General features: G+C 46.7%; 1 protein-coding gene across 1 annotated transcript in view; it reads left to right on the top strand.

The window, feature by feature from the left end:
* The window catches only part of PSTPIP1 (proline-serine-threonine phosphatase interacting protein 1), a 58071-nt gene that overhangs the window by 22712 nt on the left and 20236 nt on the right, over nucleotides 1–15123 (top strand). The window contains exons 4-9 of the mRNA XM_038146639.1: nucleotides 7881–7915; nucleotides 8857–8963; nucleotides 10826–10888; nucleotides 11900–11998; nucleotides 13670–13715; nucleotides 14512–14591. Of these exons, the coding sequence (XP_038002567.1) occupies nucleotides 7881–7915; nucleotides 8857–8963; nucleotides 10826–10888; nucleotides 11900–11998; nucleotides 13670–13715; nucleotides 14512–14591 (430 nt within the window). The remainder of the gene's footprint in view (nucleotides 1–7880; nucleotides 7916–8856; nucleotides 8964–10825; nucleotides 10889–11899; nucleotides 11999–13669; nucleotides 13716–14511; nucleotides 14592–15123) is intronic.

Genomic DNA, 15123 nt, shown 5'->3' with positions numbered 1-15123 from the left:
GTACCTGATACCCTTTCAAAAAATCTATAAAAGGAACATAAAAATTGCATCCACAACAAACACCCAAAACCTTCCAGTATGAGAAAATTCCCAGAAGACCTTAAAAGAAACAACTGCAAGGCCGAGGTTCAGCACAGTCAGGATAGCACAAAGCAAGGTGCAGGGAATAAGCAAATGAGTGAATGCCAAGCACCAGAGCAGCCTGGAGAAGGTGATGGCACTCTGCACCAGGTAGTGGCCATTGCTGCAGAAAACACTTCTCTCCCAAGCCTCCTCTATATTTTAAAAGCTTTTATTTTTGAATCAAAGAAAAGAACAATTTCAACATTTTTTCAGGCTTGCTCCTTCTCCCCTCAAATTCTGCTTCAGCCAGAGCAATTGCTGAACTCAGCTAAATGTATAAATAGATTCTACTGCCCTTTTTTGTTCACCAAAGACACAGATGAAGGAATATGCTGCTGACTTGAAAGATTGTAGGGAAGGCTCACTGGAATGTAACAGCAACTCTGGGACCACTCTGTCTTGATTCAAGAAGACTCCAGGTGACAGCAGCCATCAGGACGCCATCCTGTATCCCTGGCTGTTCCCTAAGCATGGCTCCAGCTCCTCTGATGGAGAGCTTTGTCCCAAGACTGGCAGGGACAGCTCCAGGCCAGGCACACAGAGCTGTTCAGTGCCAGCACCAGCAGTGACATCAGTGACATGGGGAAAGAGACGTGGTGTGTCCTCTGAGGACTCCCCAGCAGTGAGAACCACTCTGAGCTCAGGGCTGGCCTGGACAAGGTCTGGTGCTGCTGCTGCAGGAGTGACTGAGCCAGGGCCTCGCTGCTCCTGTGCACAGCAGGGTCAGATTGGCCATGGGAGCCCACGGTCAGAATGTGTCTGATAGCACCAAAACCAGCGAGGCAGACACACTGCACCTTTTCTTATTTTTAGAAAAAGCCAGGATGGGGTTTCTAAAAGCAGCTGGTGCTGGATACCACTGACAGAGCAAACAAACATGCCAGCTTCCAGCTCAAGAAGTAAAAGTTCCCTCAAAGTGCTAACAGCCAAAGGGCACCATCACTCAGTGGGCTGCTGGTCCTTCCAAAAGCACTGCAGCTGGTACAAGCTCCTTCCCTCTTCCCAACCCATGGCACAGCTGTCACTCAGCACTTGCTGCAGGCCTTGGCAAGCCCACTCCAATGCACAGAGGGATGCACACGCTTCAATCTAAGACTGCAAGAAGGATCACACAAGCTCAGACTAACTCCTCCAGCTTAATATTCTGTCCCAAACACTAGATCTCAAGGGAAGGGTAAAACAACAGGCCAAGCATATAAAGATACCTCTTCTAAATAATTTCCTAGCCATAGCAATCAGTAAATTCACAGGATGCCACACCAGTAGCAGCTTTCTATGGAATAGCCTCCAATATTTTCTTGTTTTTCTTATTTGAAGCCCTGAAACATTTTAGCATCCACTGAGTCAATAGATGAAGCAATGTTATCCCACTTTTTAAACTAAAAAATTTAAATCTGCATCACCATTTCCTAGTCTGGACTCATAAAAGAAATTATAAAAAGGTGCTGACAAATCTACAGCCATGTATTCTTGGCAAATGACAGCTTATACCCATATCCAGCAGGGGAGAAAGAACTACAGGTTTTGAAGTTTAAAGTGCAGTATTTGTACTCTCAGTGGTGCACACATGGGAGAGGATGTACAGAAACTGGGATTTTCAGCCAAGTTACAGACTGAGATCACAGTTGCAACTGTTTGCTGGGAGTGTGCACAGCAATGATGCCTCTCACACTGGAGATGATTTTCAGCAGAGCTTGTGCCTTTAAGAGGAAACACCCTTCTGGCTGCAAGGTGCCTGGGAATTTCCATGCAGTGGCTTTGGGCAACTCCTCAGCACAGCAACAGGAAAACAGAATATGCTACAGAGCCCAGTTCTGAGCTGCATGCTCGGCTTCAGCCAAACCAGGGCCTCTGGGAACTCTGTTCTTCTGTAAAATAACTGATGCAAACACACACTAGCTGGTTAAATTCTGCCTAGGCTGACAACAGCTATTTTTGTCATTGGCTCTGCTTGTCTCTTCTCATGTATATGATTTCCTACATTTTTCATCCCTTTTTTCCACTACCATCTCCTTAGGACCTCAGGAAAGGGTAGTTCCTTCAAGCTCATGTGTGCTCTGCTCTTCTCTGCGATGCCTGAAATAGAACATTTCAGTGAGTGTGAGGTGAGGGCATCTGTAATGAAATGCCAATTGCTGTTTCCTGTGGATAAAAATAGTGCATCTGTCACTTAATATACAAAATGTTCTGTATTACTCCACACAAAGCAGGCATTTTTGAACTGAAGCTAAAAGTCAGTGTGGAAGGTCACATCCTTCCATGGTTGCTTATTCTCCACCCAAATGTTCTGAACCCACACAGAATTTACACACTAGCACTTTGAACTTTCAGGACTCTGAAAATGGACCTAAGCCTCTGCTCAGTCCCTGTTAAATTTGATCTAGATAAGCTCTCTGGTGATGAGGACAGGCATTTTTGAGCAGCGCTGCTCTCTTTCTGAGAGATGTGAGGAAATTTAGTCTTATGTTAAAGGTACAAAATTTGTTTTGACTGTTTTAACCTTTGATTTGGATGGCACAGCTCATTCTGGAGCCACAAGGGATCTAATTTGATGTCAGTTTTACAAGGAGGAGAAGGAAGATGGAGATGTCTTCCTGTTTGCTCCCCTGCCCCAGTAAAGCCTGGGGTGACATGTGTGCTGCCAGTGTCCAGCCCTGGAGTGATGACAGAGCCCCCTTCCCCTCAGCTCAGGGCTGCTGCCACTCCCGACACACACCTGGAAATATCCAAGCAGCAGAAGGTGGATGTGAACCCCCAGAGCACGAGAGGAACCCTGCACACAGGCTGCTGCCTCCATGAAAGCCACAAAATCCCAGAGCTGTCCCTGAGCCCAGCCTGGTGCACAGTGCAGCCTCTGCAGCAGCTGATAGAACAACTCATGTGGCTCCACATCACAGCCCAGCTGGGACCTGGACACAAATCCTTCCAGCTGCACTGAGGGGTGTTGCCTTTCAGTTTATAGCTCCTTTGAGAACAAGAAAACATCCTGGAAAATTCATTCTTCAGTGTTTTTGCCACATGCCGACTAAAGAAGGTCAGACAGTGCTGTGTGCCTGGCCTAGGACTGGGTTGTGACTCAGGTACCTCCCTGCTAAAAGAGCACAACTCCTCCCCTTCATTTCTGTTCTGCAGTGCAGACACAGCCCCAGGTGGGAATTATGTGAGAGCAGATGATTTCAGACACATCTCCCCACACTTCGCTACCCCCACTGGGCTTCACAGAAGGAATTGTTGGTAAAACCACACTGGGTGTTCCCTGTGTGCCGGAGGAAAGGCAGATGTTAAGGGTGGCCTCAGAGGGGACTGTCACTGCTGGGTTTCACAGCTCTGCTGTTGGGCTCCACGTTACTGGGGGCTGAGGGCAGACAGCACTGCTGGGAGCTGCCTGTAGGGTTCATCTGGCACAGACTTCTCTCAGTTTTAGAAAAGGTATTTTTGAAAATCGCAAGAACAACTGAACATCGTAGATGGTACCGGTGTCAAAATAGAAACCTACCAGAAAGGAAGGTGGGGTTATTTCACACTTCTATTCACCAAGCAAAGGTAGCAAGGAGAGAAAATTAAAAACGATCTGTGGTTTTCCGGTTAGAAGAATCTGTTTTACCTTCCTGTGTGCAAGCTATAAAGGGACTCTCTAAATTACTCAGTTAACCCAGTGTCTAAAGGCAAAGTACTGGGAAAAGATGCCCAAACTATCAAGCTTAAGGTTGAAAAAATTGAAACAGACAGAATAGTGTGGTGCAACAGTGTACTTGGTGAGAATAGCTGTCACCCAGGCCCTGCCAGTAACAGGGCTCTGCTAATTACACTCAGGTGAAACAAAATTCTGCTTTTGATAGCTGTGAAGCAGGTCAGAGCAATTCCTGGAGGTCCCCGTGGCACAGAGGACTGCCCAGCACAGCTCAGTGTGGCACAGAGGACTGCCCAGCACAGCTTCAGTGTTTCAGCCAAAACAAGGTTCACAAACAAAGAGAGAGAAACATAAAAAACCACAAAAAAGCCAAAGCAAGGCGGTAAGAATTTTGTAGCCACTAGATGGCAAACGCCCCCCGGAGCTGCTGCTGTGGCTGCTGCCCAGGCTCTGCCTGCTCCCTCCTCTTCCACAATCAGGCACTCCTGCTTCCGTCCAGAATTAATTTTGACAAATCCAATCTTTAAATGTACAACAGGGAGTCGTTTAACAAGCAGACAGAGTAAATTTGTGTGCAGCCTTATTTTCAAAGAGACGCCTGTGGGATTCTCCATGTGGGGGTGCCCAAAGGGAAGGCTGGAGCTCTGTCTTTAGCCAGAGTGGTTTAACAGTCTTCCAGAATGTATGTGAAAACCTCAGAAGTGAATAATTTTTAAAAAAATTTAAAAAATCAAAATTTCAGTGGTGCTTGAATTGTTTTCAACCCTAGGTTTTCTAATTTAGCCACAGGACAACCCCAAAAAAAGCAATTACCATCAGAATGCTAAGCAACAGCATCTACTGAGGGTGAAACACTTTCAGAGTGTCCAGGAGAGTGAGATGTCCTCACATCCACACCAGCACAGACAGAATTAAAACTCATTCATATATCAGCTACAGGAGTCACTTCCATTAAACCCTGAGAAGCACTGAAATATTTCACTGATATAATCAGAACATCCAGGAGCAAATCTATAGCACTGCTGCTGCAGCCCAGGAGTCATAAAGGGAGTCCTGATGGATCCACAGGTCAAAATTTGATTGATTTATTCCCTCCCAAGTGTAAAATTTGTCATGATGACATATTTGCTGGCCCTTTAAGCCCTGTAAGGATGTATGGATCCAATTAACTGATTTTGGAAAATTATTATAAAAATAAGGAAGGAAATGGCTTCAGTCTATTTCAGCCTACTTGCACCAGTCAGCAGCTAAGGAATTGGCTGGACAAATCCTTCACACAAGGAAGAAAAGGCCAGAGATTTCTGAAAAGGCCATTAGAGACCATGCAGAGGAGAAATTGATCCCTCTTTGGGTCACAGCCAGATGCATTATTACACCAGAGACCCCCCTGGCCTTACAGAGAGCCAGCACAAGAACAGCTCCATGGGTGGCTTGTGGCCATGAACTGCTCTGGGAGCTCAGGTGCCTGGAAACCAACAAAACAGCAAATTGCTTTTGTCCTTGATATATACTGAGAAAGTGCTATTTTTCATTATCCACTACAGCAATTTTGTCAGTTTTTGCATAACTTGAATCCCCAAAAACAAAGGGAAAAAATCTCTGAGAAAGAGAAATCAACATAGAATGCAAACAGTATGTCCAGTTTGCAACTGCCCTCTGTATTTTTTAAATTCCAGTATTTACCTGTTTCAGGCATGAAGTTGTTAGTACATTCCTCACCTCCTATTGGAAATTACTGACTGGAAAAGGAAATTTTATTCCTTGTATATATTTATTTTTTCAAAATAATCCATTAGAAAAACTTGTCTCTGCTGCTGATCTTCAACTTGTCGTTTAATGTCAAGCTTTTAATTAGCTGAAACTAATACTGCTTGTTTCCTTTGTGGTGGGAAAATTTAGTTTCCATCAAAATTTCACACCAGACTTAACGTTTTACAAAACAAACTTCAAATGCATCAGTGTTGTTAGGAAACCATTTAAAAATACTCAATCTAGAATGTTGTCCCTGGCTTATCTCGGGAGGTTCACACAAGTTAATTGAAATATGATAAAAAAATCGAGCAGCTCTTCTTTTCCGTCTGAAAGTTTTCCTTATATTTCTACAAACTTAGATCTGGAATGGGTTTCCAGGCAGTTGTTGCTGAGGACAGGCCCAAGCTTTCCCCTCATTTGTGCATTTTTCTTATGCCTGGCAAGGCAGCCACTCTGCTGGGAGAATGTTTGATCAGCAAACAGATGTCCAGCCACAATTAACACAGGGCAATTAGGATCCTTCCTGTGCCTCATAGGGCTCCCAAAATGGCCCAGGAGATGCAGATTTCCCTGCCCAGCTGTGGGTGCACGTGGCTGGGAAGCGATAGCAGCCTCTCCTGGGCTCTCCAAGTAGAGAGATTTGGGGGAGATTTGGGGCTCTTCATTCACCAGCTCTTCCCTGGGCTCTGCCTGGGGCACACCAGGGCTCCACAGAGAGCCCAGAGCTGATTCCTTCCAGGAACAACTCACCCTGGGGCTTGAAGAGATCATCTCTAGATCTGAAAAGCTTCCAAGTAACACCCCAGCCCTGGTTCTGTGTATGCAAACGCCCTGCCAGCCTGCACATTCAGAGCTAGAGGAATCTATTAAGCAGAAAATGCCCTTTACACACCTTGTGCTCTCCCATCACATCTCTGCTGGTATCTCTGGTGCCTTCTAGAACTGGACTCTGCCCAAGCCAAAGACAGGACATCAACCTGTGGCTGCCTCTCGTGTCCCTGTCGTGCAGCCGTGTGGCTGCATCCAGCAGCTCCGTGCTGAGCATTCCCGGCGTGGTTCGCTCCTCATGCCGTGCTTGGGGATGAGGCAGGAGCGGGGCTGTGAGTGGCACAGGAGCGGGGCTGGGAGTGGGACAGGAGCGGGACAGGAGAGGGGCTGGGAGTGGGACAGGAACGGGGCTGGGAGTGGGACAGGAACGGGGCTGGGAGTGGGACAGGAGCGGGACAGGAGAGGGGCTGGGAGTGGGACAGGAACGGGGCTGGGAGTGGGACAGGAGAGGGGCTGGGAGTGGGACAGGAGCGGGACAGGAGAGGGGCTGGGAGTGGGACAGGAGAGGGGCTGGGAGTGGGACAGGAACGGGGCTGGGAGTGGGACAGGAGCGGGACAGGAGCGGGACTGTGAGTGGGACAGGAGCAGGGCTGTGAGTGGGACAGGAGCAGGACAGGAGCAGGAGCAGGAGCGGGGCTGTGAGTGGGACAGGAGCAGGGCTGTGAGTGGGACAGGAGCAGGACAGGAGCGGGGGCAGGAGCGGGGCTGCGTGCGGGATGGGAGCGGTGCACACAGGGAGTGAGGGGAAGCAGGAGCGGTGCACACAGGGAGTGATGGGAAGCAGGAGCGGTGCACACAGGGAGTGATGGGAAGCAGGAGCGGTGCACACAGGGAGTGAGGGGAAGCAGGAGCGGTGCACACAGGGAGTGAGGGGAAGCAGGAGCGGTGCACACAGGGAGTGATGGGAAGCAGGAGCGGTGCACACGGGGATGGATGGGAGGCAGGAGCGGTGCACACGGGGATGGATGGGAAGCAGGAGCGGTGCACACAGGGAGTGATGGGAAGCAGGAGCGGTGCACACGGGGATGGATGGGAGGCAGGAGCGGTGCCGCACGGGGGTGCTCGGCAGACGCGGTGCGGGCGCTGCTGCGACGTAGGACGGGGCACCGAGGACGGGAATGGGGCCGCACGCAGCGCTCCACCCTTCAGGTTACTTCACCCTTCAGGTTTCGCTCCACCCTTCAGGCTACTGCTCCAAAAACCCCAATTCCCTCCCGGCCGCCGGCGTTTCATTCGCATCTACCTGCGAAGTGCAAAGAGAGAAAGGGCTGTAAACATTCACGATCACCAATGGAGTGCGACTGAGGAAGAGGGTGCACAGAAGGAGTGGTGCAATTCCCTGCTTCATGGAGCATTTTATTGGGTTTCCTGATGGTAGCTGATTGATGCTCTTGTACTTGTTAGCATGGTCAGCTTTTATTACAAGGCCATTAAGGGTTTTATCTCTATGTGGATCTTTGAGGTTCTGAGGGAAAGTTTTTTCCCTGGATTCCCAACCCACCCTTAGAAACCAGTACTAACAAAGTGTCTTGTTTCTGTCCCACAGCACACTGAAGGAAGCATTTGAGATGCTCAAGCAACGTAAGTATTTCCCTGTTCCCTTCTGACCTGGGAAACACAGGCACCCAATGTGTCCATCCTGTTCCCCACATCATTCCCAGCTTTTCTTTCACAGCCTGAAAAGGTGGTGGTGTAAAGAGAGGAGAAAAAGGATGCCTACTCAATCTGGTGGCAAAGAAAATGGCTTGTTCTTCAAGTAAATTTTATCTGGATCAAATCACAAGATATGAACTCCGTCCCCTCTTCTGCAAACCATTGACACCAAACCAGCTTCCTAAATGTGCTCAAGGCTCAATGGAACCCTTTCACACACACAAAATGCAGCACCATGAGAGCCAGTAGGACACTGTACCTGGTCACTGGCACCTGCTGTTTACACCAAAACTCCCTCTTGAAAAGCAGCTGCTGGACTGAGATATTTTTAGGGCCTGGGTAGGGCAGTTCAGCATTTCTGGAAAGTGCAGGGTTCCATTTCAGAGGCACTGAAGCTGACAGATGCAGAGCAGTTCTCAGCCATTTCAAACAGCACCAGCCAGGTGCTCTGAAATTCAATCCATCTTGGCTGATCCTTGGAAATTCTCAGCGTGCAACCTCATCTGATGACTGGCCACTGCTGGCAGCAGCTCTCAAGAGCAGCGACAGCCCAGCAGCACAGCCAGGGCAAAGCACACACAGGGATGATGGAGGTCAGAGCTCCTTCCCTCCCTCTGCTACAACTCCTGACCCTCAGTCCCGAAGAAGGGAGGCAGCTGGGGCAAATGGGGCCATGAAGAAACACACTCACTCTGTTCTTGAGCCCTCAGCAATGTCTGCCTGCAGAAACATAAGGGAGACCTTTCTTAAGGCTGCCCTGCTTGTGACAACTCATAAGGCAGTCACATCACAGAAACATCTCCTAAAAAATGTGACTTTATCTTTAAAGACCTTCCCACTGACTGAATATGAATTCTGATTTGCTTTAGAAATTGAAAGTGTTGGAAACTCTCATATCCAGCTGGCAGTAATGCTGAAGGAAGAACTGAAAGGAATAGAGGAGTTCCGAGAGAGGCAGAAGGAGCAAAGAAAAAAGGTGAGAAACCAGAAAAATGTTGAAAGATATTGGGTCAATGGGCCCTGCTCCACCTGTCTCCAGCCATAGGCTGGGAATTGTGCAAAAGATCATAAAGCATTTCCAGCATGCCCTGCTCCCTCTATAGACTAGCTGTGGAACAAAAATCTCTTTCTGATCCCAGCTGGAAATGAAGTAGTGCTCTGAACTCAGGAGCCAGTGGCTTTAGTCCCTTTTACTCTCTCTGGTGTAACTACAGATGCTGTTATTATTTCTGTAAGAACTTAATCTTTCCTTTTCTCTTTTTTATACCCTTGCTAATGTTTTTCTTTGATATGACCCTGCACTATTTCCAACACGCACCAAATAAAGGCGTAACACAAACGTTTAAAAATGTGAAAGCAAATTAATGTCATGCTGGATGCAACAGCAATATATGCTGAATTCCAAACACATGGAATAAGTAGCATCTAGTTGATGTTGTATAATTAAAAAATTGAGTATATTTAAGGCCATTTCATCCCCTTTGACCTCATCAAGCCCTAAGTTTCTTGAAAAATAGCTCTCAATAGAGACAACAGTAACCACTATCACACCTTCTCTGGTTCTGTGGGGTTGAAGACAAAGACAGGACCATCCCTTCACTCTGACAGCACTGAGTGATGGAGGAATAAAATAAATATTCCTTTCTTTGCTAATTTTAAACAGGTGAAAATGCACATAACCAGTATCCAGTGCCATAAAAATTGTGTGTCTACAAGCCCCTGACACACAGGAACTTGGAATAGCAAAGAATTCTGAATATGAAAGTGGGTGAAACCAGTGCTGCTACTGAGATTTGAGGTTGACAGTGATCTGATGAAGTAAATGAGGCATTAAAAGACAGACAGTGGGCACCAGGTTCATCAGTGTTTGTCCCCCATTCCCTTTGCCACTGGGATGTGCAGATAGGCTCCCTCCTGCTGAGAACTGTAAGCCTGTAACTCAAAAAAAAAAAAAAAAAAAAGAGGAAAAACTGCTTTGGAGTTTTAGATAAGCTTTTTTCTCTGTCCAGCATGTGGCTGTGAGGAAGCCAACATTAGATGTGCTGGATGGTGTCAGCAGTTTTGGTAACCTCCCAAAATGCTGTAGTTTGTGCTGTCCTGTAGCTGTCTCAGGGCTGTGCCCAGTGTGAAACAAGCATCTGGGTAGCCCTGGAGAGAGTTTTGCCTGAGCAGAATGTAAAGATTAAAGGACCAAAAGTCCCCCTGAAGAGAGCCATCCCCTGCCAGTAGGAGCATATCTCATTGTCACATAAAGCTGGGCATCTCACAGCTAAAACCATGAAAGAGAATCCAGCACTGTCCTTCCAACACTGCCCAGATGACTCCAGCATGGAAATCAAATCACACTGAGCATAAAGTTGCCAGAAACAGTGGAATATACAAGAGACAGGAATTGTTTGGATTGAAAATAGACAAGTACCTGTGCTCATGTGGGTGAGACAGTGGTTTGGTCTGCAGAGATGTGGGATCAAGCTCTGGGAGCAGCAAAGAAGCCCTGCTGGCAGAGCCCACTGTGACTGGGTGCTGTAGTATTTAATCTCCCTAAGAAAACAAACAAAAAAAAAAAAGAAGCAAGGAATAAAATGAAGATCTATGTCCTCTCTGCTATTAATGGAAACCACTGAACAGAATTATCTGGGATTTTTTTTTTTTACGCGGCACTTTGATGCTCTCTGTATCACTTAGAAACCTGTCATTTATAAAGCAGAGTGAAGTAATTTTGCTCACAGGGAGGTGGCTCGTAGAAAGGCTCTGACTGTGGTTCTCCTAATCCTGCTGCTGGAAAGGGGAGGAAGAAGTCCAAAGCAAGAAATGCTGACTTGTGTGTGTTTCTTACAGTACGAGTCTGCAATGGAGCGGATGCACAAGAGCAAACTGTCCCATTATAAGAAAACAATGGAGGTGAGCAGGGAGGGCTTGGGCAGGTTTCCTGATGCAAACTGGCTCCAGTAAAATCTGTATCACATGTACCTCTATTTAAAGAAAGGTCAACGCTGTGTGAGTGTGCAAGAGTGTGTGAGGGAGGAAAGATGTCATTCCTGCTGTGAGGAGGAAGTTGATCTTCCCTGCTGCACCCACTGAAAAGTCTCCAGAAGGTTAATGCAGGATGAATGGTGCCCCAGGTCAAACAGGATTTCATTCTCTCTAGGCAAGGGTGCTTAGAGGAGTAAATGTGATTTTTCAGTGTGTGTAAATACAATTTTAAGAACAGTGAGGGAATCTTGTAGGCAGGAGGAATCTTTTCCATCTGGAAAGCTTGCAGGTACAGAAACTACAGGCAGCTGGGTTTGGTTTCCATTGGGCAACTGCCTCTAAAGGAAAGCACTTGCAGACCTGTCAATGCTACAGCTGGAAGTGTACTAATGATTTTTTTTTGAAATGTGGTGGTTCTAAGTGCCTCTCTAAGATACAGAGATGTTTTGGTGCAAATAAAGATTTCGCCTGCTTCTGAGAACTACCCGAAGACTGTTGCCTATGGGGCGCTGGCTCTGCCTCACAGCTTGGAGCAGTGGCCAAGGCAACACCTGACAACCCACCCCACGGCCACCCTGGGAACGTGGGCTCCCAAGTTCATCTCTCCGTGCCTCCCGGGCAGATGCCTGGTGCACCAGTGGTGGTAGAGCAGCCTGTGCATTCCTGACCCCTGCAAGGAGTTGCAGTTTTTCAAAGCACACAATTTCAGGGCTGCAGGAAAAGGATTCAATTTGTGCTGTCAACAACCCCTATTCCAATGTTTCAGTTCTATTTTTCTGCCTCCTTGTGGTGCCATTGGGATTTTTTTTCTATTGCCCACACTGGGTTCCGATTTGCTGCCCCACACTGCAAAAGGAAGAAGTGGCTGGAACATCTCTGGGGGGAAGCCAGCCTTGCTGCCCCAGGCAGACCCTCACGTCTGGTCTCTTTTGCACCCAGTCCAAGAAGAGCTACGAGCAGAAATGCAGGGAAGCGGACGAGGCCGAGCAGTCCTTTGAACGCACCAGTGCTGCAGGCAACCCAAAGCAAACAGAAAAGGTACCTGAGATGACAGTGCTGTCCAGGGGAAAAATGGGGGGTTTACCTTCTCCAGGCACAAGTGAATACAATTAATCCATTCTACAGGATGCCAGGGGCTTTGTCTTGAAATTAACCCCAAAGAATTCTCTGTGAAGGGGCGAAGTTATCTAATTAATTTATGCCAGGCTCTGATCCAATTGCTCTATGAATCCTGAAAGGAAACTGAATGGGATTTTTCTCTGAAATTACTCATTACAAAAAAGAAACAAGTCAAAAATGTGTCATGCAGTTAGTTTTGCCTTTTGGTCTCTTACACTTAGTAGGCGTAGCATCTTACATTAAAATGCATCTTTTTCCTCAACATTTTCCTCCTCATGGTGGGTTTAATTTCAACTAAATTTACAGACTCAAAAATAAATCGTTGGAAATTAAGGCACTGCAGTCCTTCATTGCATCGTCTTGATACTTGCAGCTGACAATTCACTAACTTTTAATGGGAACATTTTACAGTGAAACAGATGGAGAAAACAAAATAAATGAACTCCCTTTGGCTCGATAAAAATCAGTGCAGTGTAAGCAAAAAGGATCAAAAATCATCTCAAGGAGGAGGGGGTGGTGGTGGTGGTGTGGAGACTCTAAAAACAGCATCAGAACTTTACATTTTATTTCCAGCATTCCCTAATCTTTGATAAGCAAACCCCTGCAGCTTAGCTGCAAAGAGGGGATGGAATCCTGGCCCTGCCAAAATGACACCAAACATTTCACAGCTCCAATGGCAGCTAAACCTGATCCAGCTCCTTTCATGCAGAAGGATCCCAGGGTGCTCCGTTGCCATTTCTTCCCTGAACATGCCAGCACGTTGGGAGTGCACAGAGGCAGCTCACGAGCTGTTTAATTCTGCTCAGCATTTGCAAACAGTTCAGGCCAGGAAGCAAATAAGAATGAAACTTCTATTCCCAGCTTACTACACATTTCCCAGCCAGCTGTGAGGAGGAATATGATCCTAAGAGCCCCTACCTGAGCCTTGTCTTCAAGGGCAGGGTGGAAGAATGCATTACACTGATGTCTAGAGCAGTGCATTACTGTGCTTGTCACCCTCATCTGTGCAGAAGGACTGTGGGTACAGACCTGTCAGTGATGGCTGTTTTCTCATTTGCTAAAAGCTGCAGGTTTTTAAAACAGAGAACTTCTACTTAGAGTGAATTTCGCTTTCAGGCTTCTGAGTTGTTATGGAAAATAATCTGCCATTTGCAAAGTATTTTAAAAGCTGTGTGCTTTTCATCTGAGTATTACATGAGGGGCTTGAAAGATGAAGAATTTTAAATGCCATTTATTTCTGCTTATAAATATCTATTAGAAAAGCACATCAAACAATTGAGAAAAAACAGCTCAGCCAGCAGGCACAGCTTCAGGCTGGATCACACTGGCTCTGAGCTCCTCTGGCAGGGATATCTGAATGCAAAGATTTCCCTAGGAGTCACTGCACCTATGGCTGCAGCTGGAAAATTCTGGTCCCTTCTCCACAGCACACATTCAGCAGAACTGTGCATAAAGGGGGGACAGCCAGGAAATTCTTGTAAGTTAGAGCCTTTCCCCCAGAGGGGAAAAGAGAGCAGGCAGCACAAAAAACTGGGGCAGAAGCAAAAATATGTCAGAAGTTAATTTGGAGTGTTTCTTTTCCTGTTTCAGAGTCAGAACAAAGCCAAGCAATGCAGAGATGCAGCAAATGAAGCAGGTGATGCTGTTTGCAGCTGAACTATGAGTCTTCTCAGCAAAGATCTACCAGCACAGGATTTTGATAGAACACATCCAAATCACCTGGGCTGTCAGGGTTCCCAGTCACCTACCCAAAGATTAATGAAGAAGCCTCTAAAGAGCAGCAACCTGACAGTCATTGGCATTCACTCTCCTCTGTGGAAATGCCAGTGTCCCGTTTGCATTAAAGAATTTACAGAAGACTTCCTTTAGGGACTTCACCCAGAGAAGAAAAGCCCTTCCTGAAGCAAGTTTGAAAGCACAGTAGAACTCAAGTTGCCCCAAGACAGCCCAAATCCCATCTCCCATCCCCATGTGCAGGAGCACAGCAGTGATCTCCAGCCACAAATGTGTGTAAGCCCAGCAGGACAGGCCAGCACACAGCTGAGCTGGCTCAGGAGCCCAGGCTTGTTCCTCCCTACCCATGGAATAGATTACAGCAAATCACATGGCTCACCTGGCTGGCTTGGAACGGAAAGAGCCTAAGGATGCTCAGTGCCCAAGCATGGTCCAGGCTCTTCATCTCTGAATTGTGTTATCCCTACCATAAAGTTTATAACTGATCTGCAAACCATGCAGAAAGAATCCTTACTCTGGTACATAGGTACAAAAAAACCCCTCCAGTAATTATTGTGCCCCACCAGTTCCAAGCTCACATATTCTTGTGATACTCAAGTAAATGACAGACCTGAAGTGTAGGAATAGGAGGAAAGAGAGAAAGGCTGTATCACTTTTTCCCTGACTGTTGGGTTTCTGTTCTGTGTCTGTGTTTACAGAGAATATTTACAAACAGAACATCGAGCAGCTGGATAAGGTCAGGACAGAGTGGGAACAGGAACATATCAAGACCTGTGAGGTAAACATTGATTTTTGCAGCGATGTTTGCACACTCTTTATTTTATCCCATTGGAAGATTTCAGGCTAAGGCCTGAAATGCCATCCCAAGGGGTTTGCTGTTTGCTTTACGTGGGTCTCAACAAATGTCTTTGCAAAATTACTGCAAAAACTAGAGCTTATTTAGACATAGCTGCTCCTGTATCAATGACATTCTCCTTGATTGGTCAGCATGGCTATGTAAAAGTAAAGGAGGGGAATAAGTGCAGAGGTGGGAGGGGTAGAGCAATATTTGAACTGGTACATACCCCAGTCACTCTTATGTTTCATAGCACTTTAAATTCACCTGCAAGAATATTTGTCCTCTGCAATGAAATAATCTTTCAGTTGAAAGGCATTGGTAGAGAAGTCTTTGTCTCCATTTTACTGAGGATGGACAAGGAGATTTGCACTTGGCTATTAAGTTTTGCACAATTTACAGGAACTGGTTGGCATCCAAATCAGCCACTCACTTGATCACAGTAATCCTTCAAGTACGTCTGCCCATCTGCTAA

The sequence above is a fragment of the Motacilla alba genome, chromosome 10 (assembly GCF_015832195.1).
Source record: "Motacilla alba alba isolate MOTALB_02 chromosome 10, Motacilla_alba_V1.0_pri, whole genome shotgun sequence".
NCBI lineage: Eukaryota > Metazoa > Chordata > Aves > Passeriformes > Motacillidae > Motacilla > Motacilla alba.
The sequence above is the reverse complement of the archived record's forward strand: the minus strand, read 5'-3'. Positions and strand labels throughout refer to the sequence as shown.